Source organism: Toxoplasma gondii, chromosome VIIa, assembly GCF_000006565.2.
Source record: "Toxoplasma gondii ME49 chromosome VIIa, whole genome shotgun sequence".
Lineage (NCBI taxonomy): Eukaryota > Apicomplexa > Conoidasida > Eucoccidiorida > Sarcocystidae > Toxoplasma > Toxoplasma gondii.
The window spans coordinates 4,308,702-4,326,042 of record NC_031474.1 but is presented as its reverse complement, the minus strand read 5'-3'; the positions used below and the strand labels follow the sequence as shown (position 1 = coordinate 4,326,042).

The 17,341-nt window shown below is 50.8% G+C and overlaps 2 protein-coding genes across 2 annotated transcripts; one reads left to right on the top strand and one right to left on the bottom strand.

Moving 5' to 3' along the window:
• The first annotated feature begins 928 nt into the window (after positions 1-928).
• Positions 929-12,907, top strand: TGME49_282000 (hypothetical protein). Its single transcript, XM_018781885.1, has 11 exons — positions 929-1,879; positions 2,446-2,932; positions 3,861-4,090; positions 4,824-5,034; positions 5,348-5,421; positions 5,763-5,870; positions 6,273-6,941; positions 7,222-8,305; positions 8,774-9,211; positions 9,650-10,828; positions 11,242-12,907. Exons 1-11 carry the CDS (start codon positions 1,624-1,626, stop codon positions 12,287-12,289), a joined length of 5,784 nt encoding a protein of 1,927 aa, XP_018637463.1. The 5' UTR covers positions 929-1,623; the 3' UTR covers positions 12,290-12,907.
• Positions 12,908-13,013: 106 nt separating this feature from the next.
• Positions 13,014-16,304, bottom strand: TGME49_281990 (Nicotinamidase). Its single transcript, XM_002371367.2, has 2 exons — positions 14,722-16,304; positions 13,014-14,247 (listed from the first exon to the last, which is right to left on the bottom strand). The coding sequence occupies exons 1-2, from the start codon at positions 16,201-16,203 to the stop codon at positions 13,960-13,962; spliced, it is 1,770 nt and encodes a 589-aa protein (XP_002371408.1). The 5' UTR covers positions 16,204-16,304; the 3' UTR covers positions 13,014-13,959.
• Positions 16,305-17,341: the final 1,037 nt, after the last annotated feature.

The window sequence follows — 17,341 nt, the reverse complement described above, 5'->3', positions numbered from 1 at the left end:
ACATGTGTAGTCTCACCAATAACTGCATCTCCACATGTATGGTTGTGTCCCTGTTGAGGAGAACTTCATAAAGAGCGCTAGGAGTGTTAGTTTAGCCATATTTGTCTTTTACTGAAGGACATTGAGCTTTGGTTCTTCCTTTGCACGGAAATTGGTCTATGTCATTTCAGCAACAACGAATGTAACAGGTGATCGCATTGCATTGTTTGTACAAAGCTGGGCTGTGCGTCCTTTGCTTCCATTTCGTGTGACGAGTCTCGTTGTGACACCGGTCTTCGGACTTGAAGCGGTAAGCATCACCTCAAACGTGTAAAACTGCATTAGATGGCTGTTTGCTGTTACCGGCGTTAAAGATTCGGCTCTCCTCTGCAGCTACCACTTGTAGCAGTTGCACAAAAAACGCTTTTAGGTGAACTTTCGCTCGAAGCCTTTCCGAATGCGTCGATGAACGGCAAAAGCAAAACCACTGAAAGTAGTGCCACAGTGAGCTTGGGTAGGCGCTTGTTGCCGCAGAGCACATGGTGAATAGTTACACTCGGATGAAAGATACGGAGATGCCTCCAGCCGGATCGTCTGACAGAATGTGCGAGAGTCGCTGTGAATGTCAGCGCTGTCCTGATTCGTGAAAACGCCACGCAAACGATCAAGTTACACACTCTGAGCGCAGGTAGAAACCCGGTCCAAGATGGAGGTGGTAACTGGTAGCAATTCCAGTATCCAAGACGTGAAGTGCCGCACTTGCACATGCGTCTTGTGTGTCAATGCGACGGCCTCTTTGTTAAAAAAGTGTTCTTGCTCGCTTCGGTGCACACGCGGCATTTTGTCATTTTGTCCAGAATGGTGAAAGACCTCGAAAATAGATAAAAACTGTGGAAGCATGTCTTTTAGAAAACCTGCAGCGGGAATAGCTTCATCAATCAACTTTTCCTCATCAATGAAAGGCACACGCGTGTCAGTATGCGAGCGTCACGACTTACCCGTGTAACAAGGCATGAACGCTCATGTCTGAAGGCGCGGGTGCTTCTCCCAAATAGATTTGATGGAGAACTAAAATACATTTCAAAGCGTGTTTTACCTGATTGACGGAATGAAGGACGCTGTAAAAGGTCTTTTGCAGGTCTGTGAGGGGCGTTTAGCTAATTAACAGGCATGCCAGTCCGATGCTGTTTTCATGCGACGGTCGTCTGTCTCTGCGAAAGCACACGGAGAAAAGCGAGTCGCCCGTCTCTCCTTGAAGTACGAGTCTTTCGTCCATGTTGTATAACCTGTGTTTTCGTTGCCCTTGCCGTACTCTCACCCACTTTATTTCGGTTCACAGTAGATCATTTCTTGTCCGGTACTACAACTAAATTGTTCCAGGTGAGCCGTCCGCGAAGACGCAACCTTGTGGTGTTTCCATATCTAGCAAGGTCTGTTTCAGTCTAAACAGTGTAGAAGGAAAGACTTGGGGCACGCTGCGTGGGGGCCTGCTTTGAGCTCTGAATAGAGGCCAGCAGGTCTTCGTCGGGCGTCCCTTCTGTCTCCCCAGTACACAAGCTCGTTGGTGACTCGTCGAATCCCCCTGCATCCTTCTTGCTTCGAGACTGTAAAGAATTCCACAGGAACCCGAAGAAGTCACTAAAAATGTGGGGCAACTCACGTATCGCGAAGTCCCCTTCTATCGTCTCTCGCCCACGACAGGCCCGAAGTGATCATCAAAAGCTTGAGGTTGGGTGGTGTGCACTTCTAGGCGGTAGAGGGTGTGCTTTCCTGTCAATGATTTCTTGTCTTCTCGTGCTTTGCATTGCCTGGCTCAACTGCGTTCCCCTTCCTCTTCAAGCATCTGCTGCCTCTTCGCCTACCTCACCCGGTACTGCTGTCACCCCGTCCCTGACGGAAGGTAAGGCCCGTTTCCTCGACATTACGGTATCCGTTACAGTTTAAGAAACGAAGCACTGAAATGTGTCTGCCAGGTCTCTTTAACGCGAGATGTTCGGTGCCTCTTACTACGTCCTTTGTCTGTTTCTGGGTCGGGAATGACATTTCTGTTACCGTAATCCTGACAACGTCTGCAGTATGACTGAAGCCTCTAAGAGTGCGTTTGTAGTCTATGTATTTGACGTGTCAGCTCTTCTGCAGGGAATTGCATTAGTGCTCACGCAACATCCGCAAACTCGCGTCTTAAGCCTTGCAATATCTATATTTTTATCGCGTATACTCAAGATAGACTCGATGGCTGTTAGCTTCTGTTTCTTTCGTCGTTTTTTCGAATAGTACCAGTGGTCTCGTTGAGGGAGAGAATTTCACTAAGTGCAAACCAGAATGCAGTCGAGCAAGATACCAAGAAATCTTTTTTTTCTGGAGAAGCCGGCCTCATCTCTCTGCCGGAATGAACTGAACCATTGCCACACTATCATTGTTTGCCCCCACAGAGTTATGTGGGTGTCCTGTTGTTCTCTCTGTCAGACTATAAGGACATGAGAAGCGATGTTCTGGCAACGGAAGCCAGCATTTCCAAGGACGAGTCGAAAGCAAAGGTGCAGCTTAATGAATCGAGACTCCCTCCATCTGGCACAGCACCTACCCCTGCTTCCTTCGAAAACGAAAGGAGACACGCTGGTCAAGACGGTTTCTTTCAAAATGGAGCGTATGCTCCTATTCAAGAAAACCTGCTGGTTGCTGCATATGCGACAAAAGAGACAGGCTCGGCTCATCACGGTAACGTGAGTCTCGGCACTGCAACGGAACAACCGCTCTCCACACGAGTGGAAAGGAGGGAGAAGAAAGACGGTGATTCGTTTGCAAAAGTTGATCCTACCCACAATGACAACTTATTCAAGGATTCTCAAGGCGATAATGGAAATCCGCTCATCGTAGTGGATAAGGAATTCGTGTGTAAGTACCCCCAAGGCGGGTGCGACGAATCACCGTCGGACTATTGGTACATGACAAGGTGCGTGTAACCCTCATCAAGCACCTTTATTCGAGCAGACAACAGTGAAACAGCTCTAAACGAGCTTTTCGTCTAAGCACAGATAATTGCATTTCCCCCAAAGTTTCCCATCCTATTAAAGGCATTCCCCTTTCCGAAGATGACTTTAATTGGATGGGAAACTTTGCGCTACACAACGTATTGACTCTAGCGCCAAAACAGCATCATCCTGCACAGGAATGTCACAGTTGCGTCCGCGTTTCCATTTCAATACATCTTCCTCGCTGTCGATCGTGTCCCCTTCAACTGTCCGGGTCTCCGTAATGTGTCCAACAGGTCGCACCGATTAGCCATCGATTCCTCACTCTTCTTTTACCCATAGTGTAAAGTTTGAACGTAATGCTGTGAAGTCTTTTACTTGAATATGCTTATCAAGCACGCGTCACTGTATGGATAATTCGTTGACACGTATCTGTGTTTTCGGTTTGAGTTGCACTAGCCAATCTTAACACATAATATCGTCGAATATAACAATTTGCTCCTGAATGCAACGGTACACACTGAACAAAGGATTCTTAGTCCATCTTGTAGTACAGAGTCCCCCAGAAAACGCTTGTTTCAACCCCTGTCTGTGATACTATCACTCAGTTTCACGGCTTTGTATGGCGTGTATCCATAGTAGGCATTCGAAAGGCATTTCCCAAGCAGCAAACGCGGTCGTGGAGGAGACTATCAAAGTGAATAGCATGAAATTTGTATGGCGTCTGTACAGTGTTGGCGTTTCAAATATACGCTTCGCAGGCACTGGTTCACCATCAGCTACGTTGTTTCGACTTCCTATCGACAGGCTCGTGCGTTCAGTAACCCATCACTTCATCGCTTTTCGGTAAGCCCCTTTGCCCAGACATTTCTCTCGTCTTTTGTTTTTGTCCATGTTGCCTTTCTTCAGCGGAGCTCTGTCCGCTTGTCGACAAGTTGTCCCTTTAGGCCGATACCGGTGGCTGCTTGTCCTAGATTTGGGGTGCGCCAAGCGTCAGTTACCGCATCTTCGGATTCCCCCAGCCGCAGCCCGCCGCTCGGCTTTCAAAATGGGCGACTACGGACATGGTGTAAAAAGGACTGAGGCAGCACAAGACGGTCCGGGTGACAGAAAGACGAAACGAGATGACGACGAGGAACGTACGCATGCTCATTCAGACGGTCACGATTCAGAAGAAACTGGAGCGGAAGACAGTCGCCGTCCATCACTGCCGCCATTGCCTGCTCTCTCGGAGCTTCTCGAAGAGTGCAATGAAGAAAGTAGTCACAGAGGAAGTGGCGAAAGTGGGTCGCTCGATGCTGACAGCATGCATTCAAGGAAATAGCACGGGCACCACGCATGCAGCCGTCTGCGCATACGTGATCAATAACGTTCTACATTTTCTGTACTGAGGAATTCGACAGTGTGCAACGTTCGTCTTGGTTTTGTTTTTAGGTATCGCACTGTACAGGGACCGAGAGAGCTACATTTGAATGCGTGTATGCGTGTAAGCATGAAGACATGCATGCAGGTGGTTGAACGTGCTCAACATATATATATATATATATATATATATGCATATAGGTAACTTCAGGTATGCTTCATTCACGTTTTCAAATGTATTCACTATATGGGTATGTCGAGCTGTCCCTCGGTTTCTGTATGTATCGACATCTGCATGTATGTATATATGCATCCGTGTTTTAGCAGCAGATACATTATGTGCAAATATCTAAATCTATGTGTTTGTTTTTGGCTTGGTCTTTTTCTGCGTCAGGTGTCGAACCCGCAATGCATCCTCTCTTGCTTTGATTCCTTGAAACTTGGGTCGGTGCCGAATACGTTCGTTCCCATCCCTGACTTCCCTTCTGTCGCTTCTTACCAACTGCACAGAAAAGCATCCCTGGCTCGCGCCACAGTTCTCCCTTTTCCCAGAAACGGACTGCAACCACAATGGGCTGATTGATGTTCGATGCGCAGTCGACTGTGGCTGGCAGCCGCGCAGGGAAGCAACACATGCTCCTGACGACGAAGGTCGAGACAGCCAACGCGCGGACCAGGCATCTGCAGACGCCACGAGCACTCCACCGCGAAAGACACTGAGGTATCTGAAGCACAAATCGTCATGCCCCTAATGCATGCATGTATATGCACGCATGTAAATAGCATCCGCGCTCCTTTTATTTGCTTGGTCTCGTCCCCTAAAATATGAACCGATGTTGTCTGCATTCCACTACCTCGCACATGCAAGTGACCGTACCATGTCGTTTCTTTCAGAGCATAGGTATCTAGGTCGAAGTATATATATATATATATATATATATATATATATATACATATGTTTAAATATAGATGCGTCTAAATAATGAACTGTATAAATGTTGGCTGTCAGTGCTGGTGGGTTTGGACTTCTGCAGATGTCTCTTTCAGTACGACAAAGATGGCTTGTGGGGTATGCGGCAGGAGCACGTGCAATCGTGCTTTGTCATTGGTGAGTTCGCCACTGTGTCATCATACTCCCTACAGTCGTTTTTTTTTCTTTCCGAATGCACCTTTCCTGTTTGCGTACATCCGCGTTTAGTGTTTGTCGCCACAAAGATGAATCTACAACTTTACGGGAGGCTCTCTGAAGCTGTAAACTTCCGAAGAGATACGTAACATCAGGAGGACACAGCCACTGCCGGTGGAGCTTCCCGTAAAGATGATGCATTAGCGATATCTGGATCTTTCACCCGAAAAAGAATTCTAGTTTTGCTCCAAGACTTGCAAGGCTGTTTTCCGATCCTCTGTTGTTTCCACACTGTTTTCAATTTATCTGTCGCTTGTGACCAGATGGGGGCTGCAAGTCGCCCTTTGAGGAACATCATCGAATCTTTTGTACGGGATGGCGTGGACAGGGTGCCGGCTTTGACCCCCGAGATCCTCCACTCCCCCTAAGCAGTAAGCTGAAGGCTACCACGTTTGCGAAACGCAGATAAAGAAGTCTTCTGCGAGGCTCAAGGTCTACGGAGGAAAGTGCAGGGTGTCCACAATCACTTCCATATTTGTCGTGAACATTCGTGTTTGTGCATGTCAGCTGTAGACACAAAAGCATATGCGTGCGAACATTGGTTTGTGCTCACTTTTGTGTAGATGCATGCTTGCGAGTGTGTGACTGTCTATGAGAACACGTTTTTGCCTGGGCTGTATAACAGTTCTTCGAGGCGCATTCGTCACTCCCTTATAACGTATGTTTCACTTCCTTGCTGGAAAAACCGCGAAAGCATAGCAAGGACCTGGAGCCAAGAACGAGTGGATGCCTGAGACAACCTCTCCTCTCTCCTCACATGCGTTTCTATCCAGATGAATCCGTTGGCCTTTGCATGGAAGAAGACTGTCGTTACTGCGACGCCTTCCTTCACCCTCAGACAGGCCTGGTGACTCGAGGGTGTCCAAACGCATCGTGGAAGGAAGAAGGCGGGGCATATGGTCCGGCGTGTTACGGGCGAATTGCTACAGCCTCCCCTTCTCGGGATGCGGCAAGGCAGGGCGGTGGGGAAGATAGGAGAAAGCCAGCACAGGCGAAACCTGCGACCAGTGAATTCCAAGACGTGCCTGCCCAGCTGGCTGATGTAGCTGTTGTGGGAACAAAGGTAGAAAAACGAAAGGCAACTGGGGGAAGCCAACGGCCTGGAAGTGTAGGAGACAGCGGGACAGACGAGAAGCTGAGCGTGACTGTACCGCAGAAAAACAGAGAAGGAAGAAGCGGCTCTGGAGAAGGCGGATCAACGGAGGTCTTGACGCTCTCCGCTGTCTCGGATACAGAGGCGGGAGAGAAGGAACGAGAGGAAGAATCAATCGGTGGCTCCGACCCTCTGCAAAGATTGCGAGCAAGGTCACTACAGGGTGTCCCTAGTTTGGGCAACGCCGCGGGGAGTGCAGCTGAAGAGCCGACAGCGAAGGCCGCAGCGGCAACAAGTGAAGGGATTTGTTTTTCCTACAGTGACTCGGCTCTACCCCAACTCAGCATTTGTACGTCAGAAAGGACCAGTTTGAGACAGGCACTGACGAACGTTAAGCAACGAAAGGGAGCTGATGATGGACGCGCACATGGAGTATCTTTCTGTTTCGATTTGCTCTCCGTTTCTCAATGCATACTTCCATACATACATCTGTATGCATAGTAGTATACAGCGGCATCAGTCGAGCAGTTTGTGATGCGTCTTGCGGTTTGGTGTGTACAGTTAAACTTTTTGCATTTGTAGACTTCCTCTTTTACATGCTGAATAGCATGCGTCCATGTATGCTGCAGATTCGGCCGATGAGGACTGCTACGGAGAATGGAGCGAATGGTCGTCGTGCTTGCCCTTTCACCCAGTTCTTCAGTTGAACCACAGACAACGGCAAAGGCGTGACGATTCAGCGACCGAGAGTTCCACAGGAAACAAAAGCGCGCCGTCGAGCGAAATGGCGTCTATGCAGCACCCGCATCCAGATGCACCCATAGACCGAAACGAACACTTTCCTCATGCATCTCAAGCATCGGTTGGCTCCTTTTCTGTATATCCACCATCGGTAACAGACGACACAAGCGTCCCGAATTTCTCTAATTTCTCAGTTTCGGATGCGCCTTCCCAGATGTCCTCCCCTATGAGACGACTGAGTTCGGCGTCTCCTTCGTCAGAACCTTCCTCCTTTTCGAGTGCCGTGATGGTGGCTTCAGAGACTCGAAGACCAGAGAATGTCTCTTCGTCTTCTCTGCATCGTCATGGCGATCCCGTAGCGATGTCGTCACTCCCAGGTGTGCCAGTTCCCCGAGCAGTTGACAAATGGGAAGTGCCTTCGTATGTGGATGGATCGCCCGCAGCGAGTTGCTACAAGACCCGCATTTTTCAAGTGTTTATTCAGAAGCACGGTCGTGGCAGAGAATGCATCGAAAGGGAGGGGAGCGTCCACTACGTTGGATGTGAAGAGAGCGAAGGGTGTATAGACGCGCTCAGTGCAGCAGGAAGTCAATTCCAGTCATTCCTCAATTCCATTCTGCACAAAACAGAGACGAGCTCCGCCAACCAGCAGACACAGCAAGGCTACGGGGGAAACACTTCGAAGAGGAAAGAAGTTTCAGAAGAGGACACAACGGAGGCGAGTGTTGCAAGCGACGACGCCTTCTTCGCCTTCTGGCAAGCTCAGGAGAAACGTGGGCACGGGAACAATACGTCGAGAAAAGACGCTGGAGAGCCGCAAGGGAATTCACACCAAAATGGGCAACACACGACACCCCCTTACTCGTCTCTGACTGACGAGGAAGAAGAAGCAGGAAGGCTCTTCACGCCAGGTGTTTGTCCAGGGCGATGGAGCTCCTGGAGCTCCTGTGAATCAGATTGCTATGCAAGAAGGTAAGACCATACGATGGGGAATGAGGGAAATCAAGCGTTTCGTTGTTTTTTGTTGTAGCAGGTGTACGCAGCTGGTCTCCCACGTCGGCCTTTCTTCAGGCACGAAGAACACAAACCGCCAAAAGTTGAACAGAAATCGTGTTTCAATCACCATTCCCACGTGGAAGTTCCGGAAACTGGCCGGTTTTACCTACGCGGAACAGGATTCGTTGGACGCTACTAACCCGGTTAACGCTACGAGGGTCATGGTAGGGGTGATTTTTCATTTTCTGTTTTCGCAGCGGCCCGTGTGTGGACGGCGTGGCGAAGATCGCTATGATCTACGGCTCCCTTCTCCAGAAGATGTTCTTACACCCGTGTGGTTTTTGTAAAAGCACCTGTTCGGTTTAACTCTCGCTTCACTTCTGAGGCTCTTGGGTACCTCAATCCTCCCGTTTCAGTCCGTTTTTGCCGGCTCTTCTGTTGCAGATTCTTCACTCTGACTTCCTCCGTCGTTCCTTCTCAGTGTTTTAGAGCGGCGGCCGCTATGGAACTTACGCAGTGCAACAGTAACCCCCCTCTCTGCGGCCGGGGGTTTTTCCAGACGGGTGACGCACTCAGCGCGTCGTCTAGCGACAAAGAAACGACCCGAAAGACGTCGCAGCCTACTGCAGACGATGAATTGGAAACCGGGGAGGCAGGGACGGACGGAAGATACGGAAGTGCATCACACCACTCCGAAGAAGACCGAGGGGAAAAGGACTCCGCTGTGCGCTGGTTGCAAGTCCGTGTTCGACCTGACGGAACCGCGGAAGCTTTTGACCAAGATGGTAGTCGGGCGCCTTTACTGATGGTGTCCCCTGACTACAAGGGACGCTGTGGGATCGCAGTTGGGAACTGGAGTTCCTGCGACGGACTCTGTCGACGGTGAGCACACGCGCAGAAGTTGTGCTGGATAAGATGCGCATGGATGTTTCTCTTGTGAGATTGGGTTGGAAATCTGCTAGCGAGAAAAGCATTAAACCCTAATGGCTGAGCATGCTTCAGGAAAGGGAAAAGCTTACAACATGCGATGAGGCAAGTGCCGATCGTCGCGGAAACTGGTGGCGATCATCACTGTTATTGTGAGTCTGCGATCGAATGCGTGCACAAGTGCCCGCTTCAGAAGATCTCGAGGGACACTTTGAATACACGCACGACTTACTGGGGAATGTCGTGGGGGTAAAAGTCCATGGGAGCTGCCGAGTTTCATACCGAATAGCCGAGAATGCCATGAGCACGTTAACTTCGTAAGTGGAAGCCTTTTTTCCAGTTTCTTTTTCTGAATCGCTTGTAAATTCTTACCGTCTTTGTCCCCCTGCGTAGGTTCCGGGTCTTGTCTGTGCGTCGTCTACAGAAGCACGAACGAGGAGACGAGGATGACGCGTGTCCCATGCAAACGCCGCTGACGCGGGAGCGCGAACTGTGTGAAGAGCCAACTGACTACTCTCCAATGTCATCGTATTTACTTCCTCATCTACAAACAATACAGAGAAATTCATCTGTGCAGAGCAGTCCCAGTGAACCACGAGACACCTCAAAGCTGCGGAGCTGCGTCGACCCTCTGGTAGTGGTGGCGGACCTGAATGTGTCTGTCCTTTTCAACGCTCCCAGTGATAGCGCCTCCGACGGCCTTTTTGGGAACGGCGATGCCTCTGAAGCCGCGTCGGCTCGCAGTGCGAAAAAACCAAGAAGAACGGGAAGCCTGGACGACGCCGTGTTTCATCTTAGCCTCGTTCGTACAATAGCCCGGTTTCTAGACCTCCGGCCGTCGGACCTTATCATTGAGCAGTTGAATCCAGACTACGAACAGCAATTTGCAACGAGTGTTCCTTCCTCAAAAGCAACGCACGGGAGTGCAGAGAAGCATGCAAGCTTTTCACCGCGTTCAGGCCCTCAAGAGTCACCAGAGTCTGCAGGCTGGAATGCCACCAAAGGTACTGTCATGCAAGCGCACCAGAAAGACGTTCACGGAAAGCAAACCCGAGGTGCAGCGGGTGAGGTCATTCATGCTCCCGAAGCTGGCATGTTAACGAGAGGACTTCCGGAAGACATTCGAGGCTCAGCAGAGGAAACCGACAGAAAAAAATTGTCAGCAGCAAGGGAAGAGCCAGTAGAGAGCTCATCAACGAGAAGGCTGAACGGGTCAGAAAATGAAGAAGTCACGAACTCTCTCGCTTACCGCAGGCAGCTTGGTGATTTAGAACAGGTGGCGGAATCTGCCTTCCAAGGAGCAGATGGCGGAGGTGAGAAGGCAGAAGTTGTGCGTGGTAAGGAACAGAGTCTTCTCTTTCGACTGAAAATCCTGATGCCGGCATTCTCACAGGCTTTGCAGGCTGCGGGACTAACGGAGAAGGACCTGAAAAAGAGAAACACAGAGACTGCACTCTTGTCTGGAGGCGATGATTCTAGACTAGGAGACACGGAAGAAGCAGCCAACAGAAAGAAAAGAAGAGCTGCTGACATCATGGACGACATAGAGGCATTTCAGGGAAGAGTGTTCTGGTAAGTTCCGTGGCGCCAAAGCATTTATGGCAAGGTATTCGTACCAGTTTGGTGTCTTACAATTACAGGAAGCAACAAAAACGGAGGATGTCACAGCGGTTTGCATAGATATGTGGACATAACACAAGTAGTCGTATGCATGTATATCTGCTCTGAAGGAAATGTTTATTGCGATGCACAAGTGGATGAGTGTGCGTAGACATGCAAATTGTATTTGCGGCCATACATATGTACGAGCGTTTCCTTAATCAAACGCGTATGAAGATGCATATATTCGTATAAACTGTGTTGTGCGCGTGGTGGAATGGACACGTCACCATCAAATACTCTTAAATACATATCGGGCTCCCTGGCAGCCTTGACTGTATGCAAAGCACCCATTCGTGTTTTGTGTCTCATGTATACGCACGCAGGCTTCCTGGTCCGCAGGAAACTCGCGTAGAGATCGTGCGCGTTATTGACAGAACAAGCAGTTCTCGAAAGGGATTTGGTGATCCGTCCCTGCCAGTCGGGTCCCTGAATGGCTTGCTCGCCTCTCTGGGAGTCCTCGGGGTCGACGGCATTCGGCCGGGTCTGGATTCAGAGGAAGTTCCTCAGATGGTGCCCGTGTTCTACATTGACGCCTTGTTTGACCCAAGTCCGCTAGTGCTCTACATTGTGATTTTCTGTATGGCAGTCGGCGCAATGCTGCTCTTCATGGCTATCTGTGCTTGTGTGCTCGATCGGTGGAGAAAGCAACGACGCGCTGACCACGATGCTCACGTGGAGCTGTCGCAACGACACGGGGCTTCCCAACCTCCAAACAAATTTGATCAGGCGCCGCCTTTCGCACGGGGCCTGCCTCTCTGGCCTCAGCCGTCTTTGGAAGGCCAGAACACAGAGTTTTCAACGCGTTCTTTTTCGAGGGCGGATGGGAGATATAACGCAAGCGAAGGGTTTGTATCGAACCCCAAGTACAGTTTGCCTAGCAAGGGGGGGGAGCGGCTGCAGGAGGTGACTGTGTCGGGGATTCCCGACGCGTACCTCTCTGCAGGTCTGGAACCAACATTGATGGGGAAACCTACGTTCCAGAGTGCAGAACAAAGCGGCAAACAATCTGTAGGAAAAGCCTTTGTGTTTAATGTCAGTAAAGGAAATAGTTCGTGTCCTCGGGAAAACGACTCAGCCCGCGCCCCTGGTACCATCCGAGTGCAAGAGCCGATGGCGCAGAGCAGAAGATCGGGAGATACGCAAAGAACTTCAGGAAATGTGGCTGGAAGACCCTCGGACCAGAACACAGGCCAAGACCAGCAACAAAACACTTCACGAATTTCTTTCCTCAAACGGTTAAGAAACCTGGGAGGAGGATCGAGCAGGGAAGGATCTTACCACAGATTTGCCGCCGCATTGCAAGAAAGAGGACAAAGCGAGAGTCAGGAAGGAGCTAACGGAAAGTCTCACAGTCCGGAGGTGAAACCGTAATCTTCGAACAGATAAGAAAAAATGAAACTTGCTCCACAAATTCCTGGATAGTGGCATCAACAGGCACTTAGACTCGAAACCGTAGGTGGAGAGTGAAGTGAGGAACTCCTATTCACGTGGAACTGATTGCATCGACGAGCTGGACAACTGACTTAGATCTTGAAGGTCTTTGTTTTCCAGATCCGAGATATATTGTGCTTTTCGTGACCATCATGCTACGTGTGGTGTCGGAGCATTTGTGGACTGGCATTTTTGAACGACCCCTGCATGTATCCTTGTGAAAGTCATATTCTGCATGAACAGAGAGGCGCATTCCATTAGAAGGGGTGAAAGGTTTTGTCATGGAACATATACTTGCTTATAGGTACAGATATGTGCGTGCAGCCGCCATCATGTCCACAGAGGGCTTCACGGGCAGCCGGATTCCAACTAAACGCTGTGGACATTTGTCGTGGCAGAAGCGTATTCTTGCTAGACATCCACTGGTTCGAACTACTTGAGTGTTTGCATGCATGTGCGTGTGTGCTTTATCTATTGGTGTGCATCTATTTCGATGTTGACGGAAAAGTGGACTGTGTGAAACTGGCACTCCGAAACTGAAATGGTGTTCTTGTTGTCGACTGGCAGCACAAAGCCACGCATCTGTCGCAGCGATAAATGAACAGAGGCGACACCCGAGGTCGGAGCCGCTATAGTGACACGACGGAGCTTGGAGCTCCAGGAACAGGAATGAAACTTTTGCTGGTAATTCTTCGACCACGACAAAGGGCAAATAAACAAAAACTCTTTGTTCCTGCAGAATTACGAACATGGCAGGCAGCTGACATTACAAAGGTTGCGTTGTCCGAAAAAAGATTCCAAATCGCCGTTACTCTGCTTGACAGGTAACGGCGACTCCGTTTCCATCACGTGATTTGCTCCAGTTTCCACAAAATGTACCTTGTTCCTCCGTCCCTTCGAAACGTCTTCGTTTCCTTTTCGCTTTCCACGGCGGACTGTAGCCACGTCACCATCTCTAGAAGCTCAAGGTGCTGTATCTCGCACCCGGCTGGAGTGAGTGAGGCGGCCAGTCTTTGTCGGCAAACTGCATTCCCAGCCTCTTTGCCTCCCGATCGCTTCGTGCCTCTAAGATTCACCGGGACGAAGACAGACGCTCATCACCTCTTGTAACTCATTCCGGTACAGATAAGCAAAGGAAAACGTTCTCCACAAAATACCGCGCCTCGCCCGAAAAAAGTGATGTCAGTTTGCATGCTTCACGTCATCAGCACAACTGCTGCCGTGCTTCTGGCGGTAGTTCTCCTCAAGAGCCTCCAAATCTTCTCGCCCTCCTCCCGTCGACCCTCTCTACATCCTTCTCCCTGACTCGGATCTCCCTCCTTTGTTTCCTCCGCTTCGTGGACAGTGCCGTTCCTCTGTGTCATGCTGCAAACTGGCACCGGAAATGTACGCTCTACGCAACCGTCCATTGCTGCTTTCTGCAACAGTCGCCTGTCCTGTTCTATTCCAGGGACCGCTGTGTCCGTACCCTTCTCGCATGTGCCGTCCTTACAGTTCAAATCAGAGCAGGCACCAGGACACAGTGTTGCTCGCAACAGCAAAAGTGCGAATAATACCTGTAATTTTTGCTCTTCGTTGCCTTGCATAAGTCTCAAATGCAAGGCATCTTTCTACGTCTGTCCGCGAAGCATCTCTTTCGCGGTGCACACGAGGATGCCTTTGCCGCTTAGTTCCTTACGAACAGTGGGTATCGCTTCTTCGGCAACTGCCTTGGAACAATCTAGCAGAACGCACACAGTCTGTACACCTGGGACTTCTGCTGCAGCGAGTGCAGTGGCTTTGACGCAGTAGTCGACGCACAGCCCCACAACGCACACCACCTCAACTTTCCATTCTCGGAGCAAAGACTCCAGGCCGGTCTTGTGCTGACCGTGTCCAAAACATGAGTAGCTGTCGATCTGCAGTGGAACCGGCAGACAGAAACAAGCACATCATGTCTGCCATCACCAGCTGCTCTTTGCAGTCTCACGACAGTGGCAGCTATTAGGTTCATGCAACAACGCGGGCCGACGCCATCTCCAAAAAACCTAGGCATTCAGCATATGTTCTTCGAACAGAAGATGACTTTGTGCCGAAGAAACCCATGGCCGTACGTCGTGGACTGAACGTTCAATTCCCCGCCCACATCTAAGCAAACACACGGACGTGTACATTACCTCTACGAGAGATCGACTACGGACGTCTGCAATCCCTCTGCTGTCTGTCCCCATTGTCCTACCAAATATGTAGACTTGAAAGGAGAGGCTAACTCTCAAGCCACTGCACCCGTTTGCTGCAGTCGAAAAACTCAAAGACACTCGTTTCGCTCCCTGTCTGCCTTTTCTCTCTTGACTAAAATACAAATTTAGCTGCAGCTGCTGAGCAGAACGCACCTCACGATCGGTAGCTTTGTGAATTGGAACGTCGCTGGCTCGAGTGAGAAGGTTTGGATGGAGCTCTGCGCCCGGTGTATTTTGCACACAGTGCACGGGCCACAGATCCAGCACAACGCCTGTTTTTCGACGCCGGACTCGATTAGGCCCCAGAGGCGGTAAGTATTTCCCTTTCTTCTTTGCTCTTTCACCCGTCACAGTCTCTGGAGCTTGTGCGTCCTCGTCTCCAGAGCGGTCTCCTTCGTTCACCTCACCATCCTGAGCGTTGCCATTTGTTTCTTCATGTTGGTTTGCCACCTGTGGCGACACTTCTTCTGCAGTGGGGGTTTCAGGCATCGCGTCCAGAGTTCCGTCCGTTCGGTCGTTGTTTCTCGTTTGAACTGTGTCGCTGGTCGCAGCTTTTTCGTCCGTGGCGTCTCCAGTTTCTTCCTGTTCGTCGCCACAAATGCAAGCTTCGCGGTCGCAACTGCTTGCGTGGTTTTTCGCGAAGGAAAGGTGGTTCGGAGGGTGCCAGTCTTGGCTTACGACGACGTAATCAAACAGCTCGTCTGCAATGTCGGCAGCTTCCAAGCTAGTTGGCAGTTGTTCGAAGGGAACACCACAGAGAGGGTGGTCCGTGCCCGGACTTCTCCAGCAACGCAGGCGGTTGATGTTGTGCACCATCTGCAGGCGGCCTTCGCCTCCCAGTGCGCCTCCCTCACAGAAGTCCCTCTGCACGTCCGTGACAATAAGACACGACACCGAGGACTTTAGCGCCTCCAACAGCTTCCGCGGTCCTTCTTCGGCGGCTGTCGCGTTGTCTGTAGTGTCCAGCAAACTCCGTGGAGCCGTGTCACCGCCTGCCGCCCGAGACGCCGCCGCAGAGTCTGACGCGCAGTTCTCCGACGCGGGATGAGCAACAGAGGGGTGGGTTTGTGGGGCCGCATCATGTTCTTCGAATGCACCAAGCGCCGAGGGTACGGGCGCCTCGACAGTCGAAGAACTGTTGCAATCTTTGCCCGCGGCGAGAACCGCGTCAGTATTGCCGAAGTCGCCTGCTCCTCCGAGTGGGCAATCGCACGGCGGCTTCGGCTCCGCCATGGTGAGTTGACGAAAGAACAGCAGCCAGGTAGCTCCTAGAGGTGCAGATTCCCTGTTGTCCAAAAGGGGTATAGAGATGGGCTGCCAGATGAGGAAGAAAAGGTTCCCGTTCGGGCACAGCGGTTTCGGTACAACTTGTGGCTGCGCCCGCAAAGACGCGGACCGCTCCCGAGGGAACGCCCGTTTGCACAAGGAACCACCTCTCTCGCGAGCCAAGAAGGTGAAACAAAAGAAAATGAAGAACAACGTGTCTACGTGTCGCGGCAAGACAAAACCGCCACCTCCGGAGTCATCCCTCGCTTTTTCGCCGCAAAACGGTTTAAACGAGTGACGCCCCTCTGAGCTCGGGTGGCCACTTTTCAGTGCTCGCACTTCACCCTCAAACTCGTTGTACAAGTACATGCACCCCTCAACCGGCAGTGCACAAGAAGTTTTGTATCACACGTACTAACTCCAGTCACAAACATTACATCGTCGGGGAAAAATGTTCAAAAAACGGTTGTAAGCTGCCTGCCGCAGCACATGGCGCTCGTAAAGTCGCGTGGGCAAAGGCATGTCGGGCCCAGTTGGGGAAAATGTGTCTGTAATCTGCGCACGGCTCCTGTCTTCTGTTGTCTCCCGCGATTGCTGGTGTCTGTAACCCGTTCGGCCGCAGCCATATAGGACGAAACGGTACGCCTTACCAATCAGAGAAACCCTCCTTCCTTTAAAGCCACGTGTATCTCTGGCATTCGGGTATTTGCAACATCTGCCGTATCAAGCTTCAGTAACACCCGGTGCCCATAGACCATCATTCCATGTACGTAGGTCGTCACGGTGAACTTACGAGTGCTTTTTCTCCACTGACACCAGATGCACCACAGAGATACTAGAAGGCTTTTCCATTGTTCTTGAGATCAGGAGGCAGGAAGCACGGGAAGAGCCCAACGGTTCTTCTGGGTACATGTGGGGTCCTGTGGTTGTATTGAGTGCGAGAGACCAAAGATCCTTTGTGCCTGAGGGACCGTTCACGGAAACTTACCCTGTAGCATGACACTGCCACCTTCAGCTGTCAGTTACATTGGTTCCAGGCCAGAGGCGCGGTAGGGTGACACTCCAGAAGTTCTAGAAGTATCTGAAGTGTTTGCACTGTGGCACGAGCAGTGAGCACTACCTCAGGTGGCTGATAGTCGCAGATGCAAAGTCCCCTAGACCGTTAGACGTGAACCCCCGAGGAAGAGTGTGAACCACGAACATAACTAGAGGAGATGCATGATGCTCTTACCTAGAACTCTTTATGAGCGAGACTGCTTGCTAAATCCGTGGGTACTTTCTCTGAGGTGATAGACTCAACCTAAAGCGCATCAGAAACGAACTTCTGGGCACTCACACAACGTGTGTTGTTCAGAGTTGCTGGTGTGCGCTGGCAACTGCGCCAACTGTTTGATGGATCTGGGTGCTAAGAGCCAGGCTGTGCTTCCTCTGCGAAAAATAAAACGGTCCTTAAGGCTGCGAAATAGCAGCAAACGCCTTTACCAGAAAGTGGAGTTCATGGGCACGA

Coding starts and splice junctions, on each gene's coding strand:
- TGME49_282000 (XM_018781885.1), top strand. CDS start 1,624: ATGTGGGGCAACTCACGTATCGCGAAGTCCCCTTCTATCGTCTCTCGC. Junction 1,880..2,445: donor CACCCCGTCCCTGACGGAAG/GTAAGGCCCGTT, acceptor TCTCTCTGTCAG/ACTATAAGGACATGAGAAGC. Junction 9,212..9,649: donor TGCGACGGACTCTGTCGACG/GTGAGCACACGC, acceptor CCCCCTGCGTAG/GTTCCGGGTCTTGTCTGTGC.
- TGME49_281990 (XM_002371367.2), bottom strand. CDS start 16,203: ATGTACTTGTACAACGAGTTTGAGGGTGAAGTGCGAGCACTGAAAAGT. Junction 14,248..14,721: donor ACAAAGCTACCGATCGTGAG/GTGCGTTCTGCT, acceptor GTTCCACTGCAG/ATCGACAGCTACTCATGTTT.